Source organism: Aquarana catesbeiana, linkage group LG04 (genome assembly GCF_042186555.1).
Source record: "Aquarana catesbeiana isolate 2022-GZ linkage group LG04, ASM4218655v1, whole genome shotgun sequence".
Taxonomy (NCBI): Eukaryota; Metazoa; Chordata; class Amphibia; order Anura; family Ranidae; genus Aquarana; species Aquarana catesbeiana.
This window is the reverse complement of record NC_133327.1, coordinates 671,608,196-671,636,031: the sequence shown is the minus strand read 5'-3', so window position 1 is coordinate 671,636,031 and position 27,836 is coordinate 671,608,196. Positions and strand designations below refer to the sequence as shown.

The window sequence follows — 27,836 nt, the reverse complement described above, 5'->3', positions numbered from 1 at the left end:
CATCGAAGCCCCACAGAAGCCTCATCGAAGCCCCACAGAAGCCTCATCGAAGCCCCAACGAAAAGCAAGGTGTAAACAGGACTGTAGAGAGCTTTAACAAAGCCTGTCTGAAGCCTTGTTCTAGAGCAGAAGCCCTTAAAGTAACAGTGCTGTATCACAAAAAATGGCCTGGTCATGAAGGGGGGTAAATCTTCTGGAGGTCAAGCGGTTAATGGGATGTGTCCTATGCCTACATTATCATTATTATTATACAGGATTTATATAGCGCCAACAATGCAGCGCTTTACAATATAAAAAAGGACATTTTTCTAATAGGTGTCTATTGTTGGGAGGTCGGCTTCAAACCAACAGGGTGACAACAGAAGGTGAAAGAGAGACAGGCCCTCCACATGAGACACAGTCGGGCGCCATGGCAACCCTAGTATGTCCTGTGAGAAAGCTCCTTTCCAGGCTGTCAGCCCAGGGAACCCTCATTTTCAGAAGGAAGCCACTAATAAAAACAGTCACATTCGTTTTTTTGTTTTTTTCCTTCACAGAAAACTTTATTGATGTGAAAACATGGGATCAGTGGGCGCGCTTTGCCCGCAGTCAACACGTCTCCAGGCCGCGCCGTTGCCCTCAGCCAACATGGCCGCCCACCACGCCCACTAGCGAGGACTCCATTTCCCGTCATGCTCGGCGGCCGGCTGTGAGGCAGACAGTGGCCGGCGGGGGTCAGTGCAGGAGGCGGCTCGGTGTCAGCTGTTTTTTTTTTTCCTCGGTGCTGCAGTTCCTCCTCACAATGGCCATGGACACCTCGGGGAAGGAAAGGGAGGCCGTGCAGCTGATGGCGGATGCGGAGAAGAGGGTGAAATCGTCGCATTCCTTCCTGAGGGGTCTCTTCGGGTGAGGATGAGGAGGAGAGATGGATGGGGGAGGGGAGGGAGGCCTGTCTGTCAGGGATGGAGCTGTCCGGGGTGCTGATCTCTTCTCTATACACTTCAATGGGGATCATCACCTCCCCCACCCAGCATTTATATCTGATAATTTATATCTCACCCACCTGTGATCAGTCACATGACCCCTGCCATGGCATTGGCTGCATGGGGGGGGGGGGCATTTATATAATGAGGGGGCAATATAGGCCTCCCTTCCCCCACCTATGAGTCACATGACCCCAGCATTGGCTGCTTGGATGGGAGGAGGAGGGGGATGGGCATATAGGCCTCATCAATTCCCCCACCTATGATGAGTCACATGATCCCTGCCATGGCATTAGCAGATTATGGGCTGATTGTGTGTGTGGGGAGGGGGGGGCATATAGATCTCATTAAAGCAGTCCTCCCTTCCCCCACCTATGATGAGTCCCATGATCCCTGCTATGCAATTGGCTGCATAGGGGCCCAATCATAAAAAGGGGGGGGGGGGGCAATATAGGTCTATTTAAAGCAGTCCTCCACTCCTCCCCCCATCTATGAGTAGTCACATGATTTTTTTCCATGGCATTGGTTGCATGGGGGGCCCATTCATATAACAAGGGGGGGGGGGGCATTTAGGCCTCATTAATGCAGGCCCTCCCCTCCCCCACTGATGAGTCACATGATCCATGTCATGGCATTAGCAGCTTATGGGGCTGATTGGTATAGTGGGGGGGGCATATAGGCCTCACTAAAGCGGTCCTCCCTTCCCCCACCTATGATGAGATACATGATCCCTGCCATGCAATTGGCTGCATAGGGGCCCATTTATGTAACGGGGGGGGGGGGGGTGTATAGGCCTAAATTAAAGCCCCCCCCCCCCCCACAATGACGAGTCACATGATCCTTGTCATGACATTAGCAGCTTATGGCCTGATTGGTATAGCAGGGGGGGCATATAGGACTCTTTAAAGTGGTCCTCCCTTTCCCCATCTATGATAAGTCACATTGGCCACTTGGGGGGAGGGGCATGTAGGCCTCATTAACTCCCCCACCTATGATGAGTCACATGATCCCTGCCATGGCATCGGCTGCATGGGGGGGGGGGGGCAATATAGGCCTCATTAAAGCAGTCCTCCGCTCCTCCCGCCTATGTGTAGTCACGTGATCCTTTCCATGGCATTGGTTGCATGGGGGACCCATTCATATAATGGGGGGGCATTTAGGCCTCATTGAAGCGGCCCTCCCTTCCGCTCAACCTGTGATGACTCCCATGATCCCTGCCATGCAATTGGCTGCATAGGGGCCCATTCATAAAAGGGGGGGGGGCAATATAGGCCTCATTAAAGCAGTCTGCAGCTCCTCCCGGCTATGTGTAGTCACATGATCCTTGCCATGGCATTGGTTGCATGGGGGGCCCATTCATAAAACGAGGGGGGCATTTAGGCCTCATTAATGCAGGCCCTCCCCCACTGACGAGTCGCATGATCCTTGTCATGGCATTAGCAGCTTACGGGGCTGATTGGTAATATGGGGGGGCATTTAAGCCTCATTAAAGCAGCCCTCCCTTCCCCCTCAAACTATGATGAGTCACATGATCTCTGCCATGGCATTAGGTGCTTAGGGGCCGATTCATATAGTGGGGGGGAGGGGCAGATAGACCTCATTAAAGCGGCCATCCCCTCCCCCACTGATAAGTCACATGATCCTTGCCATGGTATTGGTTGCATAGGGGCTCATTTATATAACGGGGGGACCTTTAGGACTCATTAAAGCAGTCCTCCCCTCCCCCATCTATGACAAGTCATACGACTCCTGCCAAGGCTTTGGCTGCATAGGTTCTCGGGGAGGAGGGGGGGGGTTCATTTAGGCCTCATTAAAGCTGTCCTCATCCACCCCCCCAGAAACGATGCCTCTTCCTTTTTTTTTTTTTTTTATAACTCAAATGTGGGGGATCGGATTGATTTCCTGCTACCTTGGTCACATGATCGGGAGCTCATGCTGCCACCTTCTGGTCGTACGCAGAGCCCCGGGAGCGGCATGTGACAGCGCGGTCACCGAACCCTCGGCTACAATGAATACAGAGGCTCAGACCACTGTGGCTGCTTATGTCTTTACACCCCCAGTGGTGGTGGTGGTGGGGGGGGGACGGGGTTCTCCATTTTGAGTGTTAGGCTTGGGTCACAGGTTAGGCGTTTTCATGCGCACATCACCTAAACGGCAGCGCATTCATTTTTAGTGAGCTGCACTACCCACGAGAAACACGGGGAAAGAAGAGCCCAACATATTTTAAAAATGCACCGTGCTAAGGCGCCATGCGGTTTGGCGCACACAGAAATGTGCGGAGGAGCCATTAAAGTGGTATTAAACCCCAAAGCAAACGTTTATTATACTGCAGCTTACCGATTCTTAGATGTGGTGGCTGCATTCGTTTTCCTTTTTCAGGTTTTCTTTCTGCTATTTTCATCTGGTGATCTAGCCAGCAAGTCTGTTATTTTTCAAAAAGCACAAGCTCTCCAGCATATAGTATCAGGTTACATGGATGAGACAAACCATTTAACACTGGCAGATGCTTACAATGATCAGCTTTTATTTATGTAAAGCCTTTATCCCAAAATGATAAAAGTAAAATGCTGTAACTGATTATAAAGTGTGAGCTGCAGATTGGCTTCAGTTTTAGAAAACTGCTAAAACATCTAACAATACCCTCCCCCCCAGACTGACAATGCTGCTGTCTGCTGTGCCCCCTGTGCTCCTTCATCCAGAGTGGAGGGCGCTCTAATACAGAGAGTGTTAGTGGCCAGATCACCAGGTGAAAAGAAAACAAAACTAGCCTGGTTCTGGGAGAATGTCCATGGATGTCCTCCCACCTGCACCACCCTGTGACCGCTGTGTACTTTGGACACAAATAATCACAGGTTGAGGTAACGGGCCAATCACAGCTGGTTACAGTGTAAACAAACTTGCCAGTTATTGGCTCTCCTTTCCTCACACGTCTCAGCGTGGCCTCGTCTGCGCCCCTTATCTGTGTGGCCTCGTCTGCGCCCCTCATCTGCGTGGCCTCGTCTGCGCCCCTCTGCGCTGCCTCATCTGTGTGGCCTCACCTGCGCCCCTCCTCTGCGCGGCTTCGTCTGCGCCCCTCCTCTGCGCGGCTTCGTCTGCGCCCCTCCTCTGCGCGGCTTCGTCTGCGCCCCTCCTCTGCGCGACCTCGTCTGCGCCCCTCCTCTGCGCGACCTCGTCTGCGCCCCTCCTCTGCGCGACCTCGTCTGCGCCCCTCCTCTGCGCGACCTCGTCTGCGCCCCTCCTCTGCGCGACCTCATCTGCGCCCCTCCTCTGCGCGACCTCATCTGCGCCCCTCCTCGGCCTCATCTCTCATCTGCGCCCCTCCTCGGCCTCATCTCTCATCTGCGCCCCTCCTCGGCCTCATCTCTCATCTGCGCCCCTCCTCGGCCTCATCTCTCATCTGCGCCCCTCCTCGGCCTCATCTCTCATCTGCGCCCCTCCTCGGCCTCATCTCTCATCTGCGCCCCTCCTCGGCCTCATCTCTCATCTGCGCCCCTCATCGGCCTCATCTCTCATCTGCGCCCCTCATCGGCCTCATCTCTCATCTGCGCCCCTCATCGGCCTCATCTCTCATCTGCGCCCCTCATCGGCCTCATCTCTCATCTGCGCCCCTCATCGGCCTCATCTCTCATCTGCGCCCCTCATCGGCCTCATCTCTCATCTGCGCCCCTCATCGGCCTCATCTCTCATCTGCGCCCCTCATCGGCCTCATCTCTCATCTGCGCCCCTCTGCGTGGCCTCATCTGCGCCCATTAGCGAAAAAGAAAAATGAATTATTTGTAAAATTTATAATGGAAACTAAAACTTTTTTTCCCCCAAATTTCTGGTAAATTTTCATTTGTAGTGCAAAAAATAAGAAACCCCAGCGGTGATTACTACCAAAAGAAAGCTCTATCCATCTCAAAAAATGATAAACATTTAATACAGTACATTGTTGTATGACCGCGCGATTGTCATTCAAAGTGTGACGGCGATGAAACCTGAAGATTGTCCTGGGCAGGAAGGGGGTGCTTTCATAATGGAGCGGTGCGCTTGCAGGACAGGAAAAAAAGTCCTGCAAGCAGCATCTTTGGGGCGGTGCGGCAGCATGGTATTTAGAGCTCGTAAACTGCCCCTTCCATTGAAATTAATGGCCAGCGCTGCTGAGGTGTTTCGGCAGCGGCGCTTTCCGGCCGCTAGCGGGGGTTACAGTGGCCAAAAAGCGCTACTAAAACGACAGTAAAGCGCCGCTAAAATTAGCACCGCTTTACCGCTAATGCGGCCAGCGCCTCGGTGTGCTTAGAGTGTAATGTAAAACATGGTCACATTGCTAAATTGCCCCGATCCCCTACTTACCAGGATTGCGGGGTGCTTCTCCCTGCAGCCTTCTGTGTGTGTTTTGAATTTGGCATGTCTCCGCCTGCACAGCCAAATCATCTGTTCACAGGGATCTGCGAATGGAAGACTACAAATCCCACCTTCTACCACAGCAGAAGGGCTCCTAGATCTCAATGGAGCACAAGTGGGGTGACTTCTAGTCCCGTGTTTCCTTCCTCCAGCTCCATAACGGTAGGTTCATCATACTTCAGTACTGACGGCAGGAGCCAAAGCACTATCCCTACCATGCACACATCTCAGTTCACTCTAAAGTCTAAACCAATGATCTGTAAAGGCATTTACATTGGTTGTAAAGGGTGAAAAAAAAAAACGTCTATACTTACCTGCTCTGTGCAATGGAATTGCACAGAGCAGCCCTAAACCTCCTCTTCTCGGGTCCCCCACCGACGCTCCTGGCTCCTCCTGTCTTGTTGGTGCCCCCAATAGAAAACCGATTCCCATGGGGCACTCGTGCAGGCTCTCTCCCAAGCCCCACTGCTGCGTTCATCAGCACAGACAGTGGGACTTGGCCCCGCCCCTTCATCACTGGAGTTGATTGACAGGAGCGGGAGCCAATGACTCCCACTGCTATCGGTCTGCCCAGGGAGGAGGGACAAAGCCGGGAGAGCCGCAGCGCTCCTGCACAGCTCTGGATCGCAATGGGGTTCAGGTAAGAATAAAGGGGAGAGTCTGACACAAAAGATTTTTTACCTTCATGCATTAACTGCTTCTCGCCCAACGCCGACATATGATGTCCTGGATTTTGAGTGGAGATATCTGATTGGTGTTGGTGCAGGATATATATATATATATAATACACACATTAGAGCTGCACGATTCTGGCTAAAACGGGAATCACGATTTTTTTTTTTGCTTAGAAGATAGATCACGATTTTAGCGGCGTAACATCATCTTTCACATTAAAACAAAAAAAATTTGGCTAACTTTTATTGTGTTTTTTTTTTTTTTTTTATTCATTGAAGTGTATTTTTTATCAAAAAATTGCATTTGAAAGAGCGCTGGGCAAATACAGTGTGACATAAAATATTGCAGCAATTGCCATTTTATTCCCTAGGGTCTCTCCTAAAATATATATAATATAATGTTTGGGGGTTCCAAGTAATTTTCTAGCAAAAAATATTCTTTTTAACTTAAGAAGTGTCAGAAAAAGATTTAGACTTTAAGTGGTTAAACTTCCTGCATTTACACCTTGTTGAAAACTTGGCAGACTGCCCAGATTATTTATTTACGCAGAAGTTTTCACCCTTTGATCTAAGAAGGAAGCTTAGTTACAATGTATCAAGTTAAAGACTTGGCAGAATGCACATAGTCTCTCCACTTGTTTATATGAAAGAATCGGCAAACTTTGCAGGAGAGATCATCAGAGGGGGTGAATCGAGATCATGATTTTTTTAACGATTAATTGTGCAGCTCTAATATATATATATATTATATTTTATTTATTTTCTGCCAGCGATTCCCTGCACAGTACAAACAATCATAGTGGCTGTTCAGCCACTTCCCTCCGGTGCTTCTGCCGCCTCGCCGTGCGATCGACGACCCGGATAATGAATCGGCCGGCGGCCGTTTACCATAGAGCTGACTTGGGACCAGATGTTCCCTGGCCATCTCTGACCTTTTTGGAGGCCGGCGTGACGTCATCACGTCACTTCCGGCCTTGGGACGTGTAAACACTGAAGTTGTCTTCTTTCTTCTTCCTTCATTCTTCTTTTCCAGCCTAGAGGAGAGATGTGGGGTCTTATAGACCCCACATCGCCATGTAAAGAGGACCTGTAAAATAAATAAATAAATAAATAAATGCACATTTGTTTTACCTGCAAAATGATGTGTATTTATTTTTTTCTTAAAGGTGAACTTGGCCTTTAAGGACTGTGGACTCTGGTGCCAAAACACCATCACTGGCCCCACATATAATACCGCTCCATGACTGTTAAAATGACATCATCAGAACGTTTCTGGGTTGGTTTGTGGTGAATCCCATCATATTAGACTGCATCCTGGAGTAATGAGGCTTAAAATACACATCTCACTGTTCTCTGAGCCTGTTCATTTAATAATATATACCTGCAAGTTCAAATCAAAGCTTCCCAAACCACCAGTAAATGCAGGTTCACGCTACTGTGCTCTGGGAGACCGCATGTGCTTCGCACTGCAGTGGAAATCGCATGCGATGTCCGTGCGATGCTATTTTCATCTATACAGATAGTATGGCTGATATCGCATCGTTTTTGGACCAAACTCGCACAGGACCCTTTTTTTTTGGTCCGCACCAGAATCGGATCGCATAGGTGTGATCTGATTCATCTCCGAACTGACTGTTGGCAATGTGATATGCGAGCTGAAATGGGGGTGTCATTAACAATGTATTCACACTGCCATATGTGAACTGCTGGGAGTGTCGACTGCCGCGTGAGTCGGGTGCGATGCGGGAACTTGCATTGGATTCGCAGGGTTCCCGCATCGCACCAGTGTGAACCGACCCCCCCATTGAGAATAGTTTATGCAATAAAGAAAAGCTAAGTGCAGTAAGTAGAAGGAATCCGAGATGTATGGTCTGTACTGCATGCTTTAACCACTTCGTTTCATTTTTTGCATACTTGGTAAAATCTGCATTTTTTTTTTTTTTTTGGCGAAAAAACCCAAGAATATTATATATGTTCTGAAAGCAGAGGCTCTATAGAAGAAAAAAGTAGAACTATGGGCAAAACCTTCTTAACTTTTTTTTTTTTAAATTTTGGATAGAGTAAGGGGGATTATAACCGCTGTCAGATTATTTTTTTGCCATCTGTGTCCAATTGTTGAGATTTCCTTTTACTTCCTGTCCCATAGCCAAACAGGAAGTGAGAGGAAATCCCTTCAAATTAAGGGGATACCTTGGGGACCCCTAGGTCACAAGAACTAGTGTCCCCCATTGGAAGATTTCCCCTCTATTACTTTTCTGGGGACAACCCAAAATTTGGGGTTTTCTTTTACTTTCACTTTCAATTATAATAGCGAACATGACAAATAGAGAGCATTTGCTGAATTCTAGGGCAGACTGTCCTTGTTTCTATACAGTATAAATGCAAATTTAAAAAGGGCAAATTAAAGAGGCAGCAGGCTTTCAGTGTTTTATGATGCAGTCAGCATTTTAATTATGAATGAAGACTGTGCCATAGGGAGGAGTGCTGTATGTGCCAGCTCCAGCTTCTGTTTGTAGAGCAGTGGTGTGAATACAATCAAATACAGAACAACTGCTCTGGTTTTGGGGTCTTCTCACAGTGGCCTAAACACTTTGGAAATTCAATGATGAGCACATCCAGGCTTCAGGGTGATTCTTGTTGGCTGGTCCCCATTCACACTGGGGCTAGTAAGTAAAGCATTTGCATATATCAGGTATGTCCAAAGTCTGGCCAGCGGGCCAATTGCAGTTTAATTCCGGTTTAATACGACCCCCCTGATGATTTGAATATATATATCTTTTGTGCCCCCCCCCCCCCCCGGGCCACAAAAGAGAGAGATATATATATATATATATATATATATATACCGTATTTATCTGCGCTGCCTCAGAGGGGACAGGGAGGGGGCAGGGCGAGTGCCAACAGATAGGAAGTCCCGTCTCCTGGGCTGCCATTGGACGACAGTTCTGTCTATCATAGGAGGCGAGACTTTGTATTAAAGAGACCGCCGAGTAAACAGGAGATTCTCCTGTATGTAATCTGTCGGCGCTCGTCCCGCCCCTTCCGAGATTGCAGATGGACATTGACATCAGGCTGCACTGAAGGCAGTGGCGTGGCTGCACTGAAGGCAGTGGCGTGGCTGCACTGAAGGCAGTGGCGTGGCTGCACTGAAGGCAGTGGCGTGGCTGCACTCATGGCAGTGGCGTGGCTGCACTCATGGCAGTGGCGTGGCTGCATTGATGGGCACTGACCCTTATTTTGATTCACAGTTCTTTATTTAAATTTACATTTTTTTCCTGAAACTTCCCTCTTAAAGTGAAGGTGCGTGTTATACGCCGATAAATACGGTATATCCAAATAACACGCCTGAGCTCATTCTTAGTCCTAAGCGGCGCTCAGGGATTTGTTGGGGGCCACAAAAGATAAATATATATATCTCTATGTCTATCCAAATAACATGCACAAGCTCATCTCTTCACCACACACAGCCACATAGGCAAGAGAATTCTTGTAGGGCGGTGTATTAGTGCTCGGACGAACACACTAATGCCACGTACACACGAGCGGAATGTCCGTCAGAAAAAGTCCGATGGGAGATTCTCATCGTATATTCCGATCGTGTGTATGCCCCATCGGAATTTTTCCGTTGAAAATTCAGACGGACTTAGAGAACATGTTCTATATTTTTCCGACGGAACAAATTCCTATCGGGAAAACCGCTCGTCTGTATGCTGTTCCGACGTACCAAAAATGATGCATGCTCTGAAGCAAGTACGAGACGTCGTACGTGTTGTCCCGTCATACGTGTTGTACGTCACAGTGACACAATAAGGTGAGGGACGTGGCGGCGGCAGGTGAGTGGATGCCCGCTAACAGGCACTGCCATGATGGATCTGAAATGACAGGTGATCTTTACATGTAAGGGAGTTCACCTTTTCATTTTGCACTTTAACCCCTATGCACACTTGGTGTTTAGCCCCAGTGCATGGGGCTCTGGTGTTTAGATGCGGGTAGGGGGCAAAGGTGGGGGCGTCCAGCCCCACTGCCAGCAGCCTCTCAAACTCTGAGACGCTGACATCAGTCATGACTGCATGGGGCTGGACAGTACTCCTAGCTTTATTTAGGCAGCATGTGCCCAGGGATAAATGCTTGGTATGCAGATTTCTTGTGGTCCGGGCATTCGTGACCCTTAACGTTCGTATAGCTAAGGGCACCATCCAGCCACAGCAGCTGTCAGACTCTCCTAGAACCTGGATGGGACACCTATGCCTTTCGCCCGCAGCTAAATGCTGGAGCATCCTGCAGCGGGGTAAACCCGCAGCGTGCATGGCGCCTCGCTCTCACAACTTGTCCAAATGTTATCATCTAATCAAGTACAAGCAAAAATGCTGTTTATTTTCCTTGCATGTCCCCCTCAGATTACAGCGACTGCACTTCAAAGTGCACAGTGGGTTTGCCTTTAGTAAATAAACCCCTATGTGTTATGCTTGTGTTGGGACACGTTACGTTCAAGCAACCCAGCTATTTGGAAGAGGTTGGCAGCACACCTTAGTGGTTCTGGCAGAAAGTTTGTTTTTTTTTAATCTTAATGCATTCTAATGCCTTCTGTGTTCATCAGCCCCCCTATAACTTACCTGAGCCCCATCTCGATTCAGCGATGTTGCACAAAAGGCTCGGCTGTCCGGGACTCTTTCTCCTCATTGGCTGAGACAGCAGCGGGCGCCAATGCTGTCAAAGTCAGTCAGTAAGCCAATGAGGAGAGAGAGGGGGCGGGGCCGGGCTGTGGCTCCATGTCTGAGTGGACACACAGAGCAGTGGTTTGGCTCAGGTGCCCCCATAGCAAGCTGCTTGCTGTGGGGGTACTCGGCAGTAGGAAGGGGCCAGAAGTGCCAGCCAGGGACCCGAGAAGAGGAGGATCCGGGCTGCTCTGTGCAAAACCATTACACAGAGCAGGTGAGTATAACATGTTTGTTATTTTTAAACAATAAAAAAAAGAGACTTTTTGCATTAAGATAAAAAAAACCTTCAGTGTGCAGCAGCCCCCCAATACTTGGCTGAGCCCCATCTCGATCCAGCAATATTTCACAAAAGCCTTGGCTGTCCGGGGACGCTCCTTCATTGGCTGTGACAGCGGCGCCCGCTGCTATCAATCAAAGAAATCCTGGACAGCCGCACTCCAAAAATATTTGCCTTTTATTCAATAAAGTGTCATCCAAAATACAGGTGACAGCAGAGTGGAACAAAGCTTACGCGTTTCGCACTACACAGAGTGCTTAGTCTTAGCTATGACTGAGCACTCTGTGTAGTGCGAAACGCGTAAGATTGTTCCACTCTGCTGTCACCTGTATACAAAGCTTAGGCATTTCGCACTACAGAGTGCTTAGTCTTAGCTATGACTGAGCACTCTGTGAAGTGCGAAACACGTAAGCTTTGTTCCACTCTGCTGTCACCTGTATTTTGGATGACACTTTATTGAATAAAGGCAAATATTTTTGGAGTGCGGCTGTCCAGAATTTCTTTAATGTTTAACTGCTACAGCATTGCCAGCACCTGGACTTCTAGACTGAAGAAGATGCCTTTTTACTTTGATCTGACCCACCTGGAACGGTGATACTCTCTCTCCTCTGCTATCAATCAAAGTCAGCAAGCCAATGATGAGATAGAAGGGGCAGGGGGCAGAGCCATGGCTCCATGCCTAAATGGACATGCAGAGCAGTGACTCAGGAGTGAGCCTGCTCTGGTGCCCCCATAGTGAGCTAAGGGCGGCACAGTGGTGTAGTGGTTAGCACTCTCGCCTAGCAGTAAGAAGGGTCACTGGTTTGAATCCCAACCACGACACTACCTGCTTGGAGTTTGCATGTTCTCCCTGTGCCTGCGTGGGTTTCCTCCGGGTACTCCGGTTTCCTCCCACACTCCAAAGACATGCTGGTAGGTTAATTAGATCCTGTCTAAAATTGTCCCTAGTATGTATGAATGTGAGTTAGGGACCTTAGATTGTAAGCTCCTTGAGGGTAGGGACTGATGTGAATGTACAATGTATATGTAAAGCGCTGCGTAAATTGACGGCGCTATATAAGTACCTGAAATAAATAAATAAATAAGTGCTAGGAAGGGGCCAGGAGTGCTGACGAGGGACCCGAGAAGAGGAGGATCGGGGCTGCTCTGTGCAAACCCAACTGCACAGAGCAGGTTAGTATAACATGTGTATTTTGAAACAAAAAAAAGACTTTAATATCACTTTAATGCATTAAAGACTGTATGTGACCTTGTACAGCAGTTCACTTGTTACCCTGCATTGCAGAATGTGCCATAAAACCCCCGACTTTGTATCTGGAAGAAGATTTTGGCTCAGACTCTCACTATGAAGTGCTGTTTCATTTCCTGTTTTTTCTATAATGTGAGATAAGATGTCCAGCAGGGATAGTGAGACCCCCTCATCATGTCCCTGGCGGGTGGCGGGAGCTGAGATCTCTGCTGCACAAACCTTAGCTTGAGGCTGGTGCATAATTCAGCAGATATTTCAATTTAATTCAGACCTCAGCGAACGAACGGAGACAAATTGCTACTAAAGATTGTACTGGAAATATCCAGAGCAGAAGGAGCTCTAATACACAAGAGATGTCTGTGGATGTGTCTGGGGACAACACAGCCCATTATTATTGTGGCAGAAGATAAATTGATATAAAAAGGTGTTTACATGATGAGAAGTCTGACGTCAATATAAAAGCTGACTACATTTTGTAAGTACTCTTCCCCAACCAATTAGGGATGGAAAGGAGTTGAACCCATTAGAAAAACTTTGTAATATACAAACAACGTTTAAAACATGGGATATCCCAAGTATATGGATTTCTGGCAGATCTAGAGGGACGAGGGCCACTACCCTTTACCCGCTGCAAAGGGATTAATACAAAAAAAATGGGTGGGGAGGAGGAAAGAGAACAGGAAGGGAAGCTGTGGTGTTTGATGGATGTGGATTTTATTTCTCTTGCTTTTTTTTTTTTTTTTCCTTTTGTCCTTTTTGTTTGTATGTTTTTATGTATATGGAAAACTAAAGATTAAATAAAATGTGAGGTGTGTGTGTGTGTGTGTATGTATGTATGGAGATATATATATATATATATATATATATATATATATATATATATATATATATATATATATATATATATATATATATATATATATATATATACATAACACACACACACATATATACACACTGGGGACGGAAAGTATTCAGACCCCTTTAAATTTTTCACTCTTTGTTATATTGCAGCCATTTGCTAAAATCATTTCAGTTCATTTTTTTTTCCCTCATTATTGTACACACAGCACCCCATATTGACAGAAAAACACAGAATTGTTGACCTTTTTGCAGATTTATTAAAAAAGAAAAACAGAAATATCACATGGTCCTAAGTATTCAGACCCTTTGCTCAGTATTTAGTAGAAGCCCCTTTTGATCTAATACAGCCATGAGTCTTTTTGGGAAAGATGCAACAAGTTTTTCACACCTGGATTTGGGGATCCTCTGCCATTCCTCCTTGCAGATCCTCTCCAGTTCTGTCAGGTTGGATGGTAAACGTTGGTGTACAGCCATTTTTAGGTCTCTCCAGAGATGTTCAATTGGGTTTAAGTCAGGGCTCTGGCTGGGCCATTCAAGAACAGTCACAGAGTTGTTGTGAAGCCACTCCTTCGTTATTTTAGCTGTGTGCTTGGGGTCATTGTCTTGTTGGAAGGTAAACCTTCGGCCCAGTCTGAGGTCCTGAGCACACTGGAGAATGTTTTCATCTAGGATATCCCTGTACTTGGCCGCATTCATCTTTCTTTCGATTGCAACCAGTCGTCCTGTCCCTGCAGCTGAAAAACACCCCCACAGCATGATGCTGCCACCACCATGCTTCACTGTTGGGACTGTATTGGACAGGTGATGAGCAGTGCCTGGTTTTCTCCACACATACCGCTTAGAATTAAGGCCAAAAAGTTCTATCTTGGTCTCATCAGACCAGAGAATCTTATTTCTCACCATCTTGGAGTCCTTCAGGTGTTTTTTAGCAAACTCTGTGCTGGCTTTTATGTGTCTTGCACTGAGGAGAGGCTTCCGTCGGGCCACTCTGCCATAAAGCCCCGACTGGTGGAGGGCTGCAGTGATGGTTGACTTTCTACATCTTTCTCCCATCTCCCGACTGCATCTCTGGAGCTCAGCCACAGTGATCTTTGGGTTCTTCTTTACCTCTCTCACCAAGGCTCTTCTTCTCCCCCGATAGCTCAGTTTTCAGTTTTTCTGTCAATATGGGGTGCTGTGTGTACATTAATGAGGAACAAAAAATGAACTTAAATGATTTTAGCAAATGGCTGCAATATAACAAAGAGTGAAAAATTTAAGGGGGTCTGAATACTTTCCGTCCCCACTGTATATACACACACCTAACTGGTGATAGACAGGAGAGGATGAGAGGTACCTGCAGATCCCACTGATGGCCCCCAGGAGCCCTGAACCCAAGATGAAATGTCAACATTCTGCTCAAAAAATGAAACGACCAACCCCCCCCCGCAAATAATGGAAACCTTCCTGTTGGTTAGAGAATCTCAGAGCCCTGCGTTGAGGGATGTGTTCTGTATGGAAGGACTCCTTTTGGCATTCATGAAGCATTTCATCTGAAAAAATTGAGTTGCCGATGTTCCCTGCTTCAATTTTCTAACCTGCACTTGAAACATAAAGAGAGTCTGAGAATCAGTGTAACATTTGATCAGTCATACTTTCTGTTAATGTTTAATACCCTGGTGCCCAATCTGTGGCCCAGGGGCCACATGTGGTCCTTAAGCACTTTTTGTGCATCCCACCCAGTCCCTGTAGATACTAATCTCTTGTATCATGTCTGCAGTCTCTGACCATCTCTTGTATCATGTCTGCAGTCTCTGACCATCTCTTGTATCATGTCTGCAGTCTCTGACCATCTCTTGTATAATGTCTACAGTCTCTGACCATCTCTTGTATCATGTCTGCAGTCTCTGAACATCTCTTGTACCATGTTTGCAGTCTCTAACCATCTCCTGTATCATGTCTGCAGTCTCTGACCATCTCTTGTATCATGTCTGCAGTCTCTGACCATCTCTTGTATCATGTCTGCAGTCTCTGACCATCTCTTGTATCATGTCTGCAGTCTCTGACCATCTCTTGTATCATGTCTGCAGTCTCTGACCATCTCCTCTATCTTTTTGGGATCTACCTGGGGGGATGGTGTCTGGGGTATCTTTATCTGCTGATTAATAAACTTTCTGGAATACACATATTGCTATTGTGGTGAAGGATCTGGGCCTGCTGTTGCATCCCCTATATGGATAGCAGGACTGAACTCCAGACCAGAACTAATTTGGATTCTTGCATGAATATGTTGCTCTCTATCTTTGAAGTTCTTTGCTTTTGTTGTAAAAAAGTGGATTTGAGAATTTTTACTCAAACTGTAAATGGTTAGATATCAATTGTGTGTAAGTGTGTGTAAAAAATATATAATTTTACAGTATCTATCTCTAGAAGAGCGGTAACAAAGTTTTTTTATTATAATTTTTTTCCTTTCCCTGAATTAGAGGAAACACAAAAGTAGAAGAAGCCTGTGACATGTATGCCAGAGCTGCGAACATGTTTAAGATGGCAAAGAACTGGCCCGGTAAGTACCAGATTGTTTGGCTTCCATTCTTTGCATATTGACACGTTGACAGTATTAGCCAGAAGCAAGTTTTATTTAGTCATTTACATATTGAAAATTGATAAGGGCATATAAGCATTGTGGTAACAGCTGTTAAAGAGGTATTTAAGCGTAATTCCACCCAAAAATGGTATCATGTCCCCACTTCGGGAGACCGGGCCACGGCAAATTATGTCACAGCTTGGCTCCCTCCTCCTTCCCCCGCCATCGGGCCAGTAGGAGAGCGCAGCGATACCTCTCGTATGCGCAGTAGGGACCCAGCGTGAAGCCGTAATGCTTTACTACCGGGTTCCCATACCCTTACCCTGGAACCATCAGCTGCGGTCCCGACATCGCTGAACTCCAGGACAGGCAAGTGTCTTATTAAGTCTGCAGCTTCAGTATGTGTAGCTGCTGGCTTTTAATTTTTGCAGCGATGGGCGGACCTCCACTTTAAACCCCTTAACCAAAAATGTAATATGTTGCAGCTTACCAATCATTAGATGTGATAGGTGCATTAGTTTTCTTTTTAAGGTTTTTTTTTTTTTCTGGTGATCTGCCCAGTAACACACCTCCTGTGTTAGAGCGCCCCCCACTCTGGATGAAATGAAGGAGAAAAGGGGGCACCTTGTGGACAGCCATGCTGTCAGTATGTGGGGGGGGGGGGGCTTGGGGTGTTAGATGGACTAGCAGATTTAGATGCGCTAACAAATTGAAACCAAACTCCAGGTAGCACTTTATAAGCAGTTACAGCAATCCGTATTTTCCTTTTTAGGACAATCCGTATTTTCCTTTTTAGGATAAAGTTTTTACATAACAGCTGATCATTGTAAGATCCCCTGTCAGTATTAAAGTGGTTGTAAACCCATATAAAAAAACAAAACAAAAAAAATCTGCAAGACAAAGGCATAATGAGCTAGTATGCATCGCATACTAGCTCATTATGAAATACTTTCCTTGGATCGAAGCTGTTGCAGCGGTCCCGGCACACCGCTGTGACCAGCGCCATGTCTCCCAAAGTTATTTCTGGGTTTGCGGGCTCCGGCGCTGTGATTGGCCGGAGCCACGATGACGGTCACGGCACAGGCCCTTTTAGAAACGGCACAATCTAGCTGTTTCTTCAGTGGGCATGCGCCGATGACGTCGGCGCAAGCGTATATATGGTAAATATCTTCTAAACCGTGTAGGTCAGTCAGTCGCCTTCCTTCCACCGCTTACGCAGCATCATAAAGTGGAAACAAAGTAGTGGAATACAGATGTGTTTAGCATGAACCCGATATCTTACAAAGCTTGGTAGCTAGTAGGTGGTGTACAGGGATAGATCTAGAGTGAGAGAGATATTATACATGTGTGCACACACACTGTAACAATAGAAAAATTGGCAGCTGTGTTTTGTTTTGTTTTTTTATTTTTTTTTTTATTAGATACTTCTATAGCTCTGTCAATTTACACAGCGCTTTACATATATCTTGTACATTCACATCAGTCCCTGCCCTCAAGGAGCTTACAATCTAAGGTCCCCAACTCACATTCATGCATACACATACTAGGACAAATTTGGACAGGAGCCAATTAACCCCCAGCATTACTTTGGCGTGTGGGAGGAAACCAGGGTTCATTTTATCAATGAATACAAAGCTTCCCCTGATTGGCTGAGTCAGAGGTTGTGACATCATCAGCCCACCTCTCTGACTCAGCCATTTAGAGGAAGCTTTGTATTTATTGATAGATCGCTTGCTGAGCAGCTGACAGCTGAGCGCCGTTGCTGTAGACCAGGGGGAGGCATCTACATTTCCCACGAGGCATTACAAGGCTGGCAGTTACAATTACTTCCAGAGGCATGATGGGACTTGTAGTTCTGCAACAGCTGGAGGGCCCCAGGTTGCCTACCCCTGCTGTAGACTGATCTGTGTTCCGGGTATGAGACAGGAAGTCTCGACTCGCACCCAGGACACGGTGCGGTATGCTGTGTGTAGCCACAGCTACATACAGTCAGTGTTTAATTTTGTAGACTAAAATTTTTTCGTCTACTAAATGCTATTTTAGTTCACTAAAATATGACTAAAACTAAAATGGCATTTTTAGTCAAAAGACTATAACTAAAACTAAATTGAATTTATATCACAACGGCTAAATCTGTGTCTGTAGTGCACTTTTAAACCTTAAATGGGTTGTAAACCCTCATGTTTTTTCACCTTGATGCATTAAGGTGAAAAAACTTCTGGCAGTAACCGCCCCCCTGGTTTACTTACCTGAGCCCCGTAATTTCCACGCCGGAGACGTGCTGTCCCTCTCTGCACGGGGTCCCAACTCTTGATTGGATAAGTTAATAACAGGGCAGTCATTGGCTCCCGCTGCTGTCAATCAAATCCAATGACGCAGGTGCCAGGGGCGGGGCCGAGTCCAGCATTTGTGTCTATGGACGCAAATGCTGGACTCGAGAGCGCGCCCACAAGGTAACCCCTCGGGAGAGCTCTTCTCCTAGGGGGGTTATCTGAAGTGAGGAGGAGCTGCAAGAGCCGCCGGGGGACCCCAGAGGTCGATGATGGGGGCCACTCTGTGCAAAATGAGCTGCACAGTGGAGATAAGTATGCCATGTTTGTTTATTTTATTTCCACTCCCCCAACCCTCCTCCTCCCAGATCCCCTAAATACATACCTGAGCCAGATCGCGATCCAGCATTGTGCACACGAGCAGTGGCTCTCTCATCTCTCCCTCCTCGTTGGCTCAGACACCGCAGCGCGAGCCATTGACTCCTGCTGCTGTCAATCACAGCCAGTGAGGAGGGCAGTGGCGGCTGGTGCTCAAGATTTTTGGGGGGGCGCAAACAAACTGAAAAAATGTTTAAAAAAAAAAAAACAATTGCAGCCACTGTGCCCATTAAACGCTGCCAGTGTGCCCAACTGCCCATCATATGCTGCCAGTGTGCCCATTAAATGCTGCCAGTGTGCTCGCCGTCTGCCCGGCACTTGCCCTGTGTCTGTGGGGCAGTGGATGACGGCGACCAGCGGTGTCCTTTATGCGTCTCCTGCCTCATCTCCCGTCCTCTCCTCCTGATAGGCATCCAATAGCGGTGCCTGTCGTTTCAGCCAATCAGGTGACAGGTAACAGACCCGAGCCCCTGATTGGCGGAGAGGCGGTTCAGTGTTAGGAAAGGGAATAGTCATTCGCTTTCCTAAAACAGCTGAGTGGACTGCAAGCACCAAGCATGGCGCTCGCAGTTCACCTATTTTGTAGCCTATTAGAGCCTTACTTACCAGCTCTGCTCGGGCCGTGCGTTCCACGGAGCTTCTGACGTCACTTCCGGTTTACCACTGGCACAGGGAAACCGGAAGTGACGTCTTAACTCGGAGAACAAAGCACCTCCGAGTTGAGTGATACTACGGGTGGGCGTAAGTTGTCCGGCGCGATGGACTGCGCCACAAGCCAACTCAAAAGCCTGCAAATGAAGCGCCTCGTCTGCACTCTCGTGATTTCATTGACGTGGCGCTTCCCATACACTGTCCGGCGCCCCAACATGCACTTAAAGGACATTTTGTTTTTTTTTCTATTTTTTTTTTCGTGACTGCTGGAGGGGTGGGGGGCGGTGCCTGTAGGCCCTCTATGGACGGGCCGCCGCTGGAGGAGGGAGTAAGGGGCAGGGCCGAGCTGTGCTCTTGTGTGTCAATGGACACAGAGCGGGGCTTGGGAGGAGGGGTAGGGGGTGGGATGCCAGGAGCGCTGACAGAGATCTGAGAAAAGGATTGAGGCTGCTGTGTCCAAAACCATAAAACCATTACACAGAACAGGTAAGTATAACATTCAAGCATTTACAATCACTTTAATAAGATTTAGAGAATTTGACGAAGTGTGGCAGGTAGTCTAGTAACTTTTACTACTAGCATAACTCTATAATTATTTCATGGCTCCACCCATAGCTGTAATATAGTTGATAGCTATTGATTTTAATGCCTTTATCTCTGTATCCTATTTATTTATTTTTGTGATCTGTTTTGCAGCTGCAGGAAATGCGTTTTGTCAGGCAGCCAAGCTACACATGCAGCTGCAGAGCAAACACGATGCAGCTACTAGTTTTGTAGATGCTGGAAATGCCTACAAGAAGGCTGATCCACAAGGTAAGTTTTATGCTGTATGTGGTGTCCGCCATCTTTGCCACACCTTGGCTTTTTACACACATGAATCATCCCATTGCATTATCGCTGTGACACTTTTGGAGCCGTGCTCATAGATTGAATGGGCCGGTTACCTTAAACTGACTGCATGGATCACCGCATGTGTAGCCCACGTCTTTGTGCCCTTTTATCTCCTCACTTGTATTACATTCTCTACTGCATCATAATCATAAATGTCATAAATGAAACTCTCTTATTTTTACATTCTGTATGGTTAAGATGCTTTTCATTGTCTTTCCCAAATTGCTAACCCCAGAGGCCATCAACTGCTTAAATGCAGCCATCGATATTTACACTGATATGGTAAGAAGCGATTACTCACTAGTAAGCTGATTTGTTCCTATACATCCCATACATACATATGGGACATACCTGTGACTTGATTAGCACGTCTGCCATAAGAGAAATATAGGGGTTAACATTGCTGGTCCTCCTGAAATAGTTACTGGCTGTTATGCTGATCCTCTGGCTTCAAAACAGAGTCTGTGATAGAAAAAAAAAAAGTATGTGGATCTGGAAGGTCAAAGTAGTCAGGTGTCCTCTTCTACTTTTGTTCAGGGTCACAGACTCGGCATTAGAACAAAGCAGCTAGCATTTTACAAATGAAGAGATCAGTGATGGAAACCTTCTCTCATCACTGATTCCCTTTAGGAACATTTTGTATATGCTTATGGGACAGCAGGAGTAGAGCTCACAGATCAGCTTTAAAGTGATACTAAAGTCTTTTTTATTTTCAAAGAAAAAAAAAACGTGTTATACTTACCTGCTCTGTGTAATGGTTTTGCACAGAGCAGCCCGGATCCTCCTCTCGGGTCTCTCGCCAGCTCTCTTGGCCCCTCCCTCCTGTTGAGTGCCCCCACAGCAAGCAGCTTGCTATGGGGGTACTCGAGCCGCAGCTCTGTGTGTACATTCAGACACGGAGCCGCGTCTCGGCCCCGCCCCCCCTCTCTTCTGATTGGCTCTCACTGCTGTCAAAGTCAGTTAGCCAATGGCACCGCTGCTGTGTCTCAGCCAATCAGAAGGGAGAGTCCCGGACTGCTGAGGCACTTGTGCAACATCGCTGGATCCAGATAGGGGTTAAAGAGAAGGTCCAGCCTGGGTGAAAAAAAATTAAGTCAGCAGCTACAAATACTGCAGCTGCTGACTTTTAATATTAGGACACTTGCCTGTCCCAGGGTCCAGCGGTGTCGGCACCCCAGCCGATCTTCGGATCGACTCCCGGGTGCTGCCGCCGCCATTCCTGGTAAGGGAACCCCACACTGAAGCCTTTAGTCTTCACAGTGGGTTCCCTATTGTGCATGTGTGAAGCGCTGCTCTTTCTAATTGGCCTGGTGGCAGGGGAAGGAGGAGAGGGGGCCGTACTTCCAGGAGATTGGACCACGACCCGTCTCCGGAAGTGTCAAACAGGTCCCCCGTCCCCTTCCCTCCTGAAAGATGCGAAAGTTTAACTTTTGGGTGGAACTCCCCTTTAAGGTGAGTATTAAGGCTGCTGAAGGGGGCAGCTGCATTAAGATAAAATATCTTCTGCCTTTTAGAATCACTTTAACCACTTACCCTCCGGAAGGTTTTACCCCCTTCATGACCAGGCTGTTTTTTATGATACAGCACTGCGTTACTTTAACTGACAATTGCGCGGTCGTGCAACACGGTAACCAAATAACATTTATGTCCTTTTTTTTTCCCCCACAAATAGCGCTTTCTTTTGATGATATTTGAGCACCACTGTGGTTTTTTTTTTTTTTTTTTATTGCGCTATAATTAAAAAAAAAAAAAAAAAAAAAAAAGACAATTTTAAAGAGAATGATTTTTTCTTACTTTCTGCTATGAAACCCATCCAATAAAAAATAAAAAAAAAATAAAAATCAAACTTCTTAATAAATTTAGGCCAATTTGTATTCTGCTACATGGTTTTTGGTAAAAAAAAATCCCATTAAGTGTATATTGATTGGTTTGTGCAAATATTGTAGCGTCTACAAACTGGGATTTTATTATTCATTTTTTAACTAGTAATGGCAGCGATCAGCGACTTATTGCGGCGGACATTCCGACACTGACACTTTTTGGGAACCAGTGACACTAATAGAGTGATCAGTGCTAAAAATATGCACGGTCACTGTACTAATGACACTGGCTGGGAAGGGGTTAAACATCTAGGGCGATCAAAGGGTTAAATGTGTGCCTGACCAGTGTTTTAGTGTACTGTATGTGCAGCTTTTACTAAGGCAAGTAATGAATTTTATTCCCCGCGTTGCGGGTAAAGAAGACCTATCATTTCACCCCCGCTGACAGGACAGGGCTCTGCTTTGTTTACATAGGCAGGGCTCTGTCCTTAGTACATTCCAGACGTTCGGCTGGGGCAGTAATCCACTGGCCAACACCCGCTGATCGACATCTTCTAGAGTTGAATCACAGCATGGCTGGTCGGCGGCACGCGCCCCCTACCTGGAAGTTCCGGATCACGTGCTAGGCACATAATATAGGCGCAGCAGAGCCGCTTGCTGCCGTATATCTGTTATATGGTCGGCAAGCGGTTAAAGTGTACGTCTGAGCAAAATAAAAAAAAAAAAAGATATATGCAGTACATCTCTGCAATGCATGAACATTTTTCTGTGTTTTGTCTATTTAAAAACAATTCAAGTACAGAAAAATGCCTGATCTGCCAACAATCCAGCGAACTCCTAACATCCTGTTTGGGCTGACAATACAGTGTCTCAAAATTCCCAAGCAACAATGTCAGGCTGTCCAGTTCTCCTGCAGGACTACAGGACCCCCCTCATCTCCATAGCCTGAGGAGAAGATGTTCTGTAGTGCAGCAGAAGAGAACGGGGAAATCTCAGTGCAGCAAAGGCACTGTGCTTCCAGCTCAAACCGAAACTTGGGTGGTACACTGGATTTCCTGCAGGATCATCAGGTGTTTTTTGTACTTACAGCATTTTCTAGGGAAAAACATGGGGATTGTGCACTATTGCAGAGATGTACTGCATGCTTTTTTTTATTTTGCCCAGGCATACACTTTAGCATGTAAAATCACATTTTTAAATCTCCTACCATCTTTTTACAGAAACTTTTTGGTCAAAAAATTACTGCCTATGTGTTATATCTTCTGTCGTTTTTGTTTTTGTTTTTGTTTTTTTAGCTGTGTGTGTTCTTTTAGGTTGGTGACATAAACCGGTTTTCTTTTACAGGGAAGGTTTACGATTGCTGCTAAGCATCACATTACAATTGCGGAAATTTATGAGAGCGAACTTGTTGATATTGAAAAGGTAACATTATACATTTTTTATTTCATCTAGTTAACCTGTTTAAAGGTTAAGTGCGTCTTTCTGAACATATTACACCCGTATTTAGGGTGTAACGTGTTCAGCATTCACCCCCTGATTCCCCTCCCTCCCTGTGACAATGGACGGGGAATCCTCTCCCTGCACCTGCTATCACAATTTGAACCCAGTGCAGCTGTGCTGGGCTCCGCCCACTCGGCTATGTCATTTATTCAGTTTCCTGTGAATGAACAGACTACAAGTACCATCAACCATTATGGCTGAGAACTTTGTAGTTTTCAATGAGCTGTGAGGGCACTGGTGTTATTGATCTTCTTTCTCTCAAGTAGCTGTCTGCCTGTATCAAAGGTATGGGCAGACAGCTATCCTGTGAGTCTGCAGGAGCCTGGAATTGCACCTACGATCTCCTGATTTGCAGGTGCAATGCTCTCCAGGCTCTTTTTAGGAAAAAATAATAAATGCACATTTTTTTTTTTTTTTTTTTTTAAATCTGCAAAATAATTTGCATCTATTTTTTTTTTTTTTTTTTTTTTCAAAAGGTGAACTTTAACCTTTAAAGAGGATATATTGCATCTTATAATGCATTTTGCATTTTTTTTTTTTTTTTTTTAATTAAGGCTCAAAAGTAAAATAAAATGTTTGTTTGGATAAATCAAAAATATTACATGTGAATATTTTGTACCGTGTTAAATTTGTAAAATAAAAATCAGTAATATTCTAATGTAATTTTTTTTTTAAATTTAAACCTAATTTATTTTCCGAGTTGTATTCTTGACTGTCGTGATTAGTGAACTTTTGATTTTTTCAGGCCATTGCACACTATGAGCAGTCAGCAGATTACTATAAGGGAGAAGAATCAAATAGGTAGGGTAATATATTTATATTTAAAGTTTTTAGATATGATGGGGCAAGAAGTGATTTTTTTTTTTTTTTTTTTTTTTGGCTTTTATTTGTAGCTCTGCCAATAAGTGTCTGCTGAAGGTGGCTACATATGCTGCTCAACTGGAACAATACCAAAAGGCAGTAGAAATCTATGAACAGGTAAAGAGTCCCTTTCTTATTCTGACATTTGTCTTTATAGCTTAGTGAAAATGATATTATTCTGTGATGGGATTGAAACACATCGACTACAATACAAATTTCAGCCTTTTGAACCCGATAGTATTGAAAAAGTTTAAGTGAACCAATGAGGACAGATACATAGCGGATTATGTTAATAGCTTGCCTCAAAGTGACACCACTAGTGCACTCAGAATCTGGTGCACCTCCTGCATGGTAGCCAATCAGCTTCTAACGTCAGCTTGTTCAGTTAAAAGGGTTGTAAACCCTTGTTGTGTGTTTTTTTTTTTTTTTTTTTTTTTTTTTTTTTTTTTTTTTTTTTCAAATAACATGTCATACTTACCTCCACTGTGCAGTTCGTTTTGCACAGAGTGGCCCCGAACCTCGTCTTCTGGGGTCCCGCGGCACTGGTGGCTCCTCCCCCGCATCGAGTGTCCACGTTGGAGAAGCGCTGTCCTCGGACACCCGTGTGGGTGCGCTCCTGAGTCCAGTATCTGTGTCCATTCACACAGAATGAAGGAGAATGCATTAAGGTGAAAAACCATGAGGGTTTACAACCCCTTTAAGCTTTGGCAATAAAACCTGGAAGCTGATTGGTTTGTATGCAGAGTTGCACCAGATTTTGCACACTCCAGCTTTAGTAAATAACCCCCATGGTCACCTTGTCCATGCAGGGCAAAGTGATAATCTCCTGCAAAAGCCCCTCCCTGACACGTTCTACTTTTTGCTGCTCTCCTTTTTGCTTCTTTCTCTGTTGCAGCCCGTCGACCGTACCCGGGTCTTTTGGGTATGAGGGCGCTGTGACAGTTCTCAGGCCTAGCAGCTGATCACTAGACCCCCAGCACTCTCACATGACAGAGTTAGTGACATCTCCCTTCCCATGGTTGCCGACACTCAGGGCTGTCTTAATGCATGGGCAACCCTGGGCAGTGCCCAGGGGCCCCAGAGGTGCACATGGGCCCCATAATAATCTTGCATTACACATCATAAATGTCCCAGATTTGCTGGGACAGTCACACTTTTTACTAAACTGTCCTGTGAAGGCTGTGTCTCAGGATCTGGTTTGTGGGTACAGCAGCAGCCTGTCACAGGACTAAATCTACCATCTGAAAATGACACCCCCCCCCCCACCACCACACACCTCTGTGCTGTTTTCGGGGCTCTTCCAGCTTTTTGCAGAGGTTAAGAGCGAGCCCCTGAGGCAGTGCATCTTACTGCTGCTGCTTTTTTTTTTTTCTTGAGAGTGGGTGCATAAATTGGAGCAGGTTGGTAGGAGCCCCAGTGCATTACTTTGCCCAGGGGCCAACGATGCTTTAAAGGCGGTCCTGCCAACAATATTTCTGGACTGCTGTGACAAAGGAAGAAGGTGCAGGTAAGGTGCGTATATGAAGTCGGGGGAGGGGGGTCCAATGTAGAAACGCTGTCATGTTGCCCTGCTATTGTAGAGCGACAGCCTTTTAACTGCTTGAGTCTCAGGGCCGTTTTAAAAATGTTGCTGGGAACGTTTTTTTTTTTTTTTAAACACACTCCCGGCTGCTATACCATCCAGGAATGTGTACATTTGTAAATCCAACTGTCGGCTTTCACGTGGAAGTGATACTGTTGCAACTGCTACAATGAAGTCTAATTGAATGTTGGCTTGCTCTTAGGCTGGCCTTCGATGGATCAAAATTTGGCCACTTCAGCAGGGATGATCCATGTGTAGCCATTCCTGTTCAACAGAAGTTGATTTCAGAAATCTTGGTGAATAGCAGCCTCAGCTTCTAATGGGTGTATTTTTTATTTATTTTTTTGTATTTAATTACTTTACCCAAAAATTGTACAGCACAACATAGGCAAGAGTAAGCATAAACGGGTACAAAGGTAACCAGATTTCAGTTTTGGTGGGTAGACATTTAGAATCTGTGTAGCAATAATAAAGTACATACAAAAATTTAAACAAGCTTCAAATCGGTAAACAGCCAACAAGACACAGATATCCCTGCTGGAGGCGACGGAGAATTCCTCCAACAAATGCATACAAACATGGAAACAAAGGCAACCAGAAAGTGAGTAAAAAATACCGGGGGTCACTCAAAGCACCCCAATGATGGGTGTATTCTGACAGCGGAGAATCCTGCTTTCAGAATACAATGTGTCGGGGGAGGGGGTTAATTCCCTCCATCCACCAACTTTTATGGCCAGCTTTACTGTATTGCAGTTAAGCTGCTTCAAAATAAGACTCTGGTTCCGTTAATTCACTAGTGTGCTGTAGCCTTTGCTAAAATTCCATCTGCCTGCAGCATGCTGGAGATCTAGACCTTTGCTCAACAATAGCGCACAGCTGTCCACACCTCCAGTCCTCCAACATGCCCCCCCCCCCCCCCCCCCTGCATGACGCTCGTATTAACATCGCTGCACAGGAAGCGTGAGCAGGGTGCAAATATCTTTCCTTCTGCAAGCAGAGGGAATGTGAAATACTTTAATCTTAAGGGAGCTTTTTTCATTGTGTTGGACTGAATTAAGTTTTACAGTACCTTGAAAAAGTATTCATACCCCTTAATTTTCTACATTTTGTCATGTTACAACCAAAAACGTCAATGGATTTTATTGGGATTTTATGTGATAGACCAACACAAAGTGGCACATAATTGTGAAGTGGAAGGAAAATAATAAATGATTTTCAACATTTTTTACAAATATGCGAGAAGTGTGGCGTGCATTTGTTTTCAGCCCCCCTGAGTCAATACTTTGTAGAACCGCCTTTCACTACAATTAATGCTGCAAGTCTTTTTGGGGATGTCTCTACCAGCTTTGCACATCTAGAGAGGGACATTTTTGCCCATTCTTCTTTGCAAAATAGCTCAAGCTCTGTCAGATTGGATGGAGAGTGTCTGTGAACAGCAATTTTCAAGTCTTGCCACAGATTCTCAATTGGATTTAGGTCTGGACTTTGACTGGACTATTCTAAAACATGAATATGGTTTGATCTAAACCATTCCATTGTAGCTCTGGTTGTATGTTTCGGGTCATTGTTCTGCTGGAAGGTGAACCTCCATCCCAGTCTCAAGTCTTTTGCAGACTCTAACAGGTTTTCTTCTAAGATTGCCCTGTATTTGGCTCCATCCATCTTCCCATCAACTCTGACTGACCAGCTTCCCTGTCCCTGGGGAAGAAAAGCATCCCCACAATATGATGCTGCCACCACCATGTTTCACAGTGGGGATGGTGTGTTCAGGGTGATGTGCAGTGTTAGTTTTCCGCCACACATAGCGTTTTGCTTTTCAGCCAAAAAGTTAAATTTTGGTTTCATCTGACCAGAGCACCTTCTTCCACATGTTTGCTGTGTCCCCCAAATGGCTTCTCACAAACTGCAAACAGGACTTCTTATGACTTTCTTTTAACAATATCTTTCTTCTTGTCACTCTTCCATAAAGGTCAGATTTGTGGAGAACACGACTAATAGTTGTCCTGTGGACAGTTTCTCCCTCCTGAGCTGTGGATCTCTGCAGCTCCTCCAGAGTTACCATGGACCTCTTGGCTGCTTCTCTGATGAATGCTCTCCTTGCCCGGCCTGTCAGTTTAGGTGGACGGCCATGTCTTGGAGGGTTTGCAGTTGTGCCATACTCTTTCCGTTTTCAGATGATGGATTGAACAGTGC

The 27,836-nt window shown here is 46.0% G+C and overlaps 1 protein-coding gene across 1 annotated transcript in view; it reads left to right on the top strand.

The window, feature by feature from the left end:
• Positions 1-657: 657 nt before the first annotated feature.
• NAPB (NSF attachment protein beta) overlaps positions 658-27,836 on the top strand; it is a 43,873-nt gene continuing 16,694 nt past the window's right edge. The window contains exons 1-7 of the mRNA XM_073628611.1: positions 658-885; positions 15,590-15,669; positions 19,686-19,802; positions 20,116-20,162; positions 23,045-23,122; positions 23,946-24,001; positions 24,094-24,178. Of these exons, the coding sequence (XP_073484712.1) occupies positions 782-885; positions 15,590-15,669; positions 19,686-19,802; positions 20,116-20,162; positions 23,045-23,122; positions 23,946-24,001; positions 24,094-24,178 (567 nt within the window). The 5' untranslated portion in view covers positions 658-781. The remainder of the gene's footprint in view (positions 886-15,589; positions 15,670-19,685; positions 19,803-20,115; positions 20,163-23,044; positions 23,123-23,945; positions 24,002-24,093; positions 24,179-27,836) is intronic.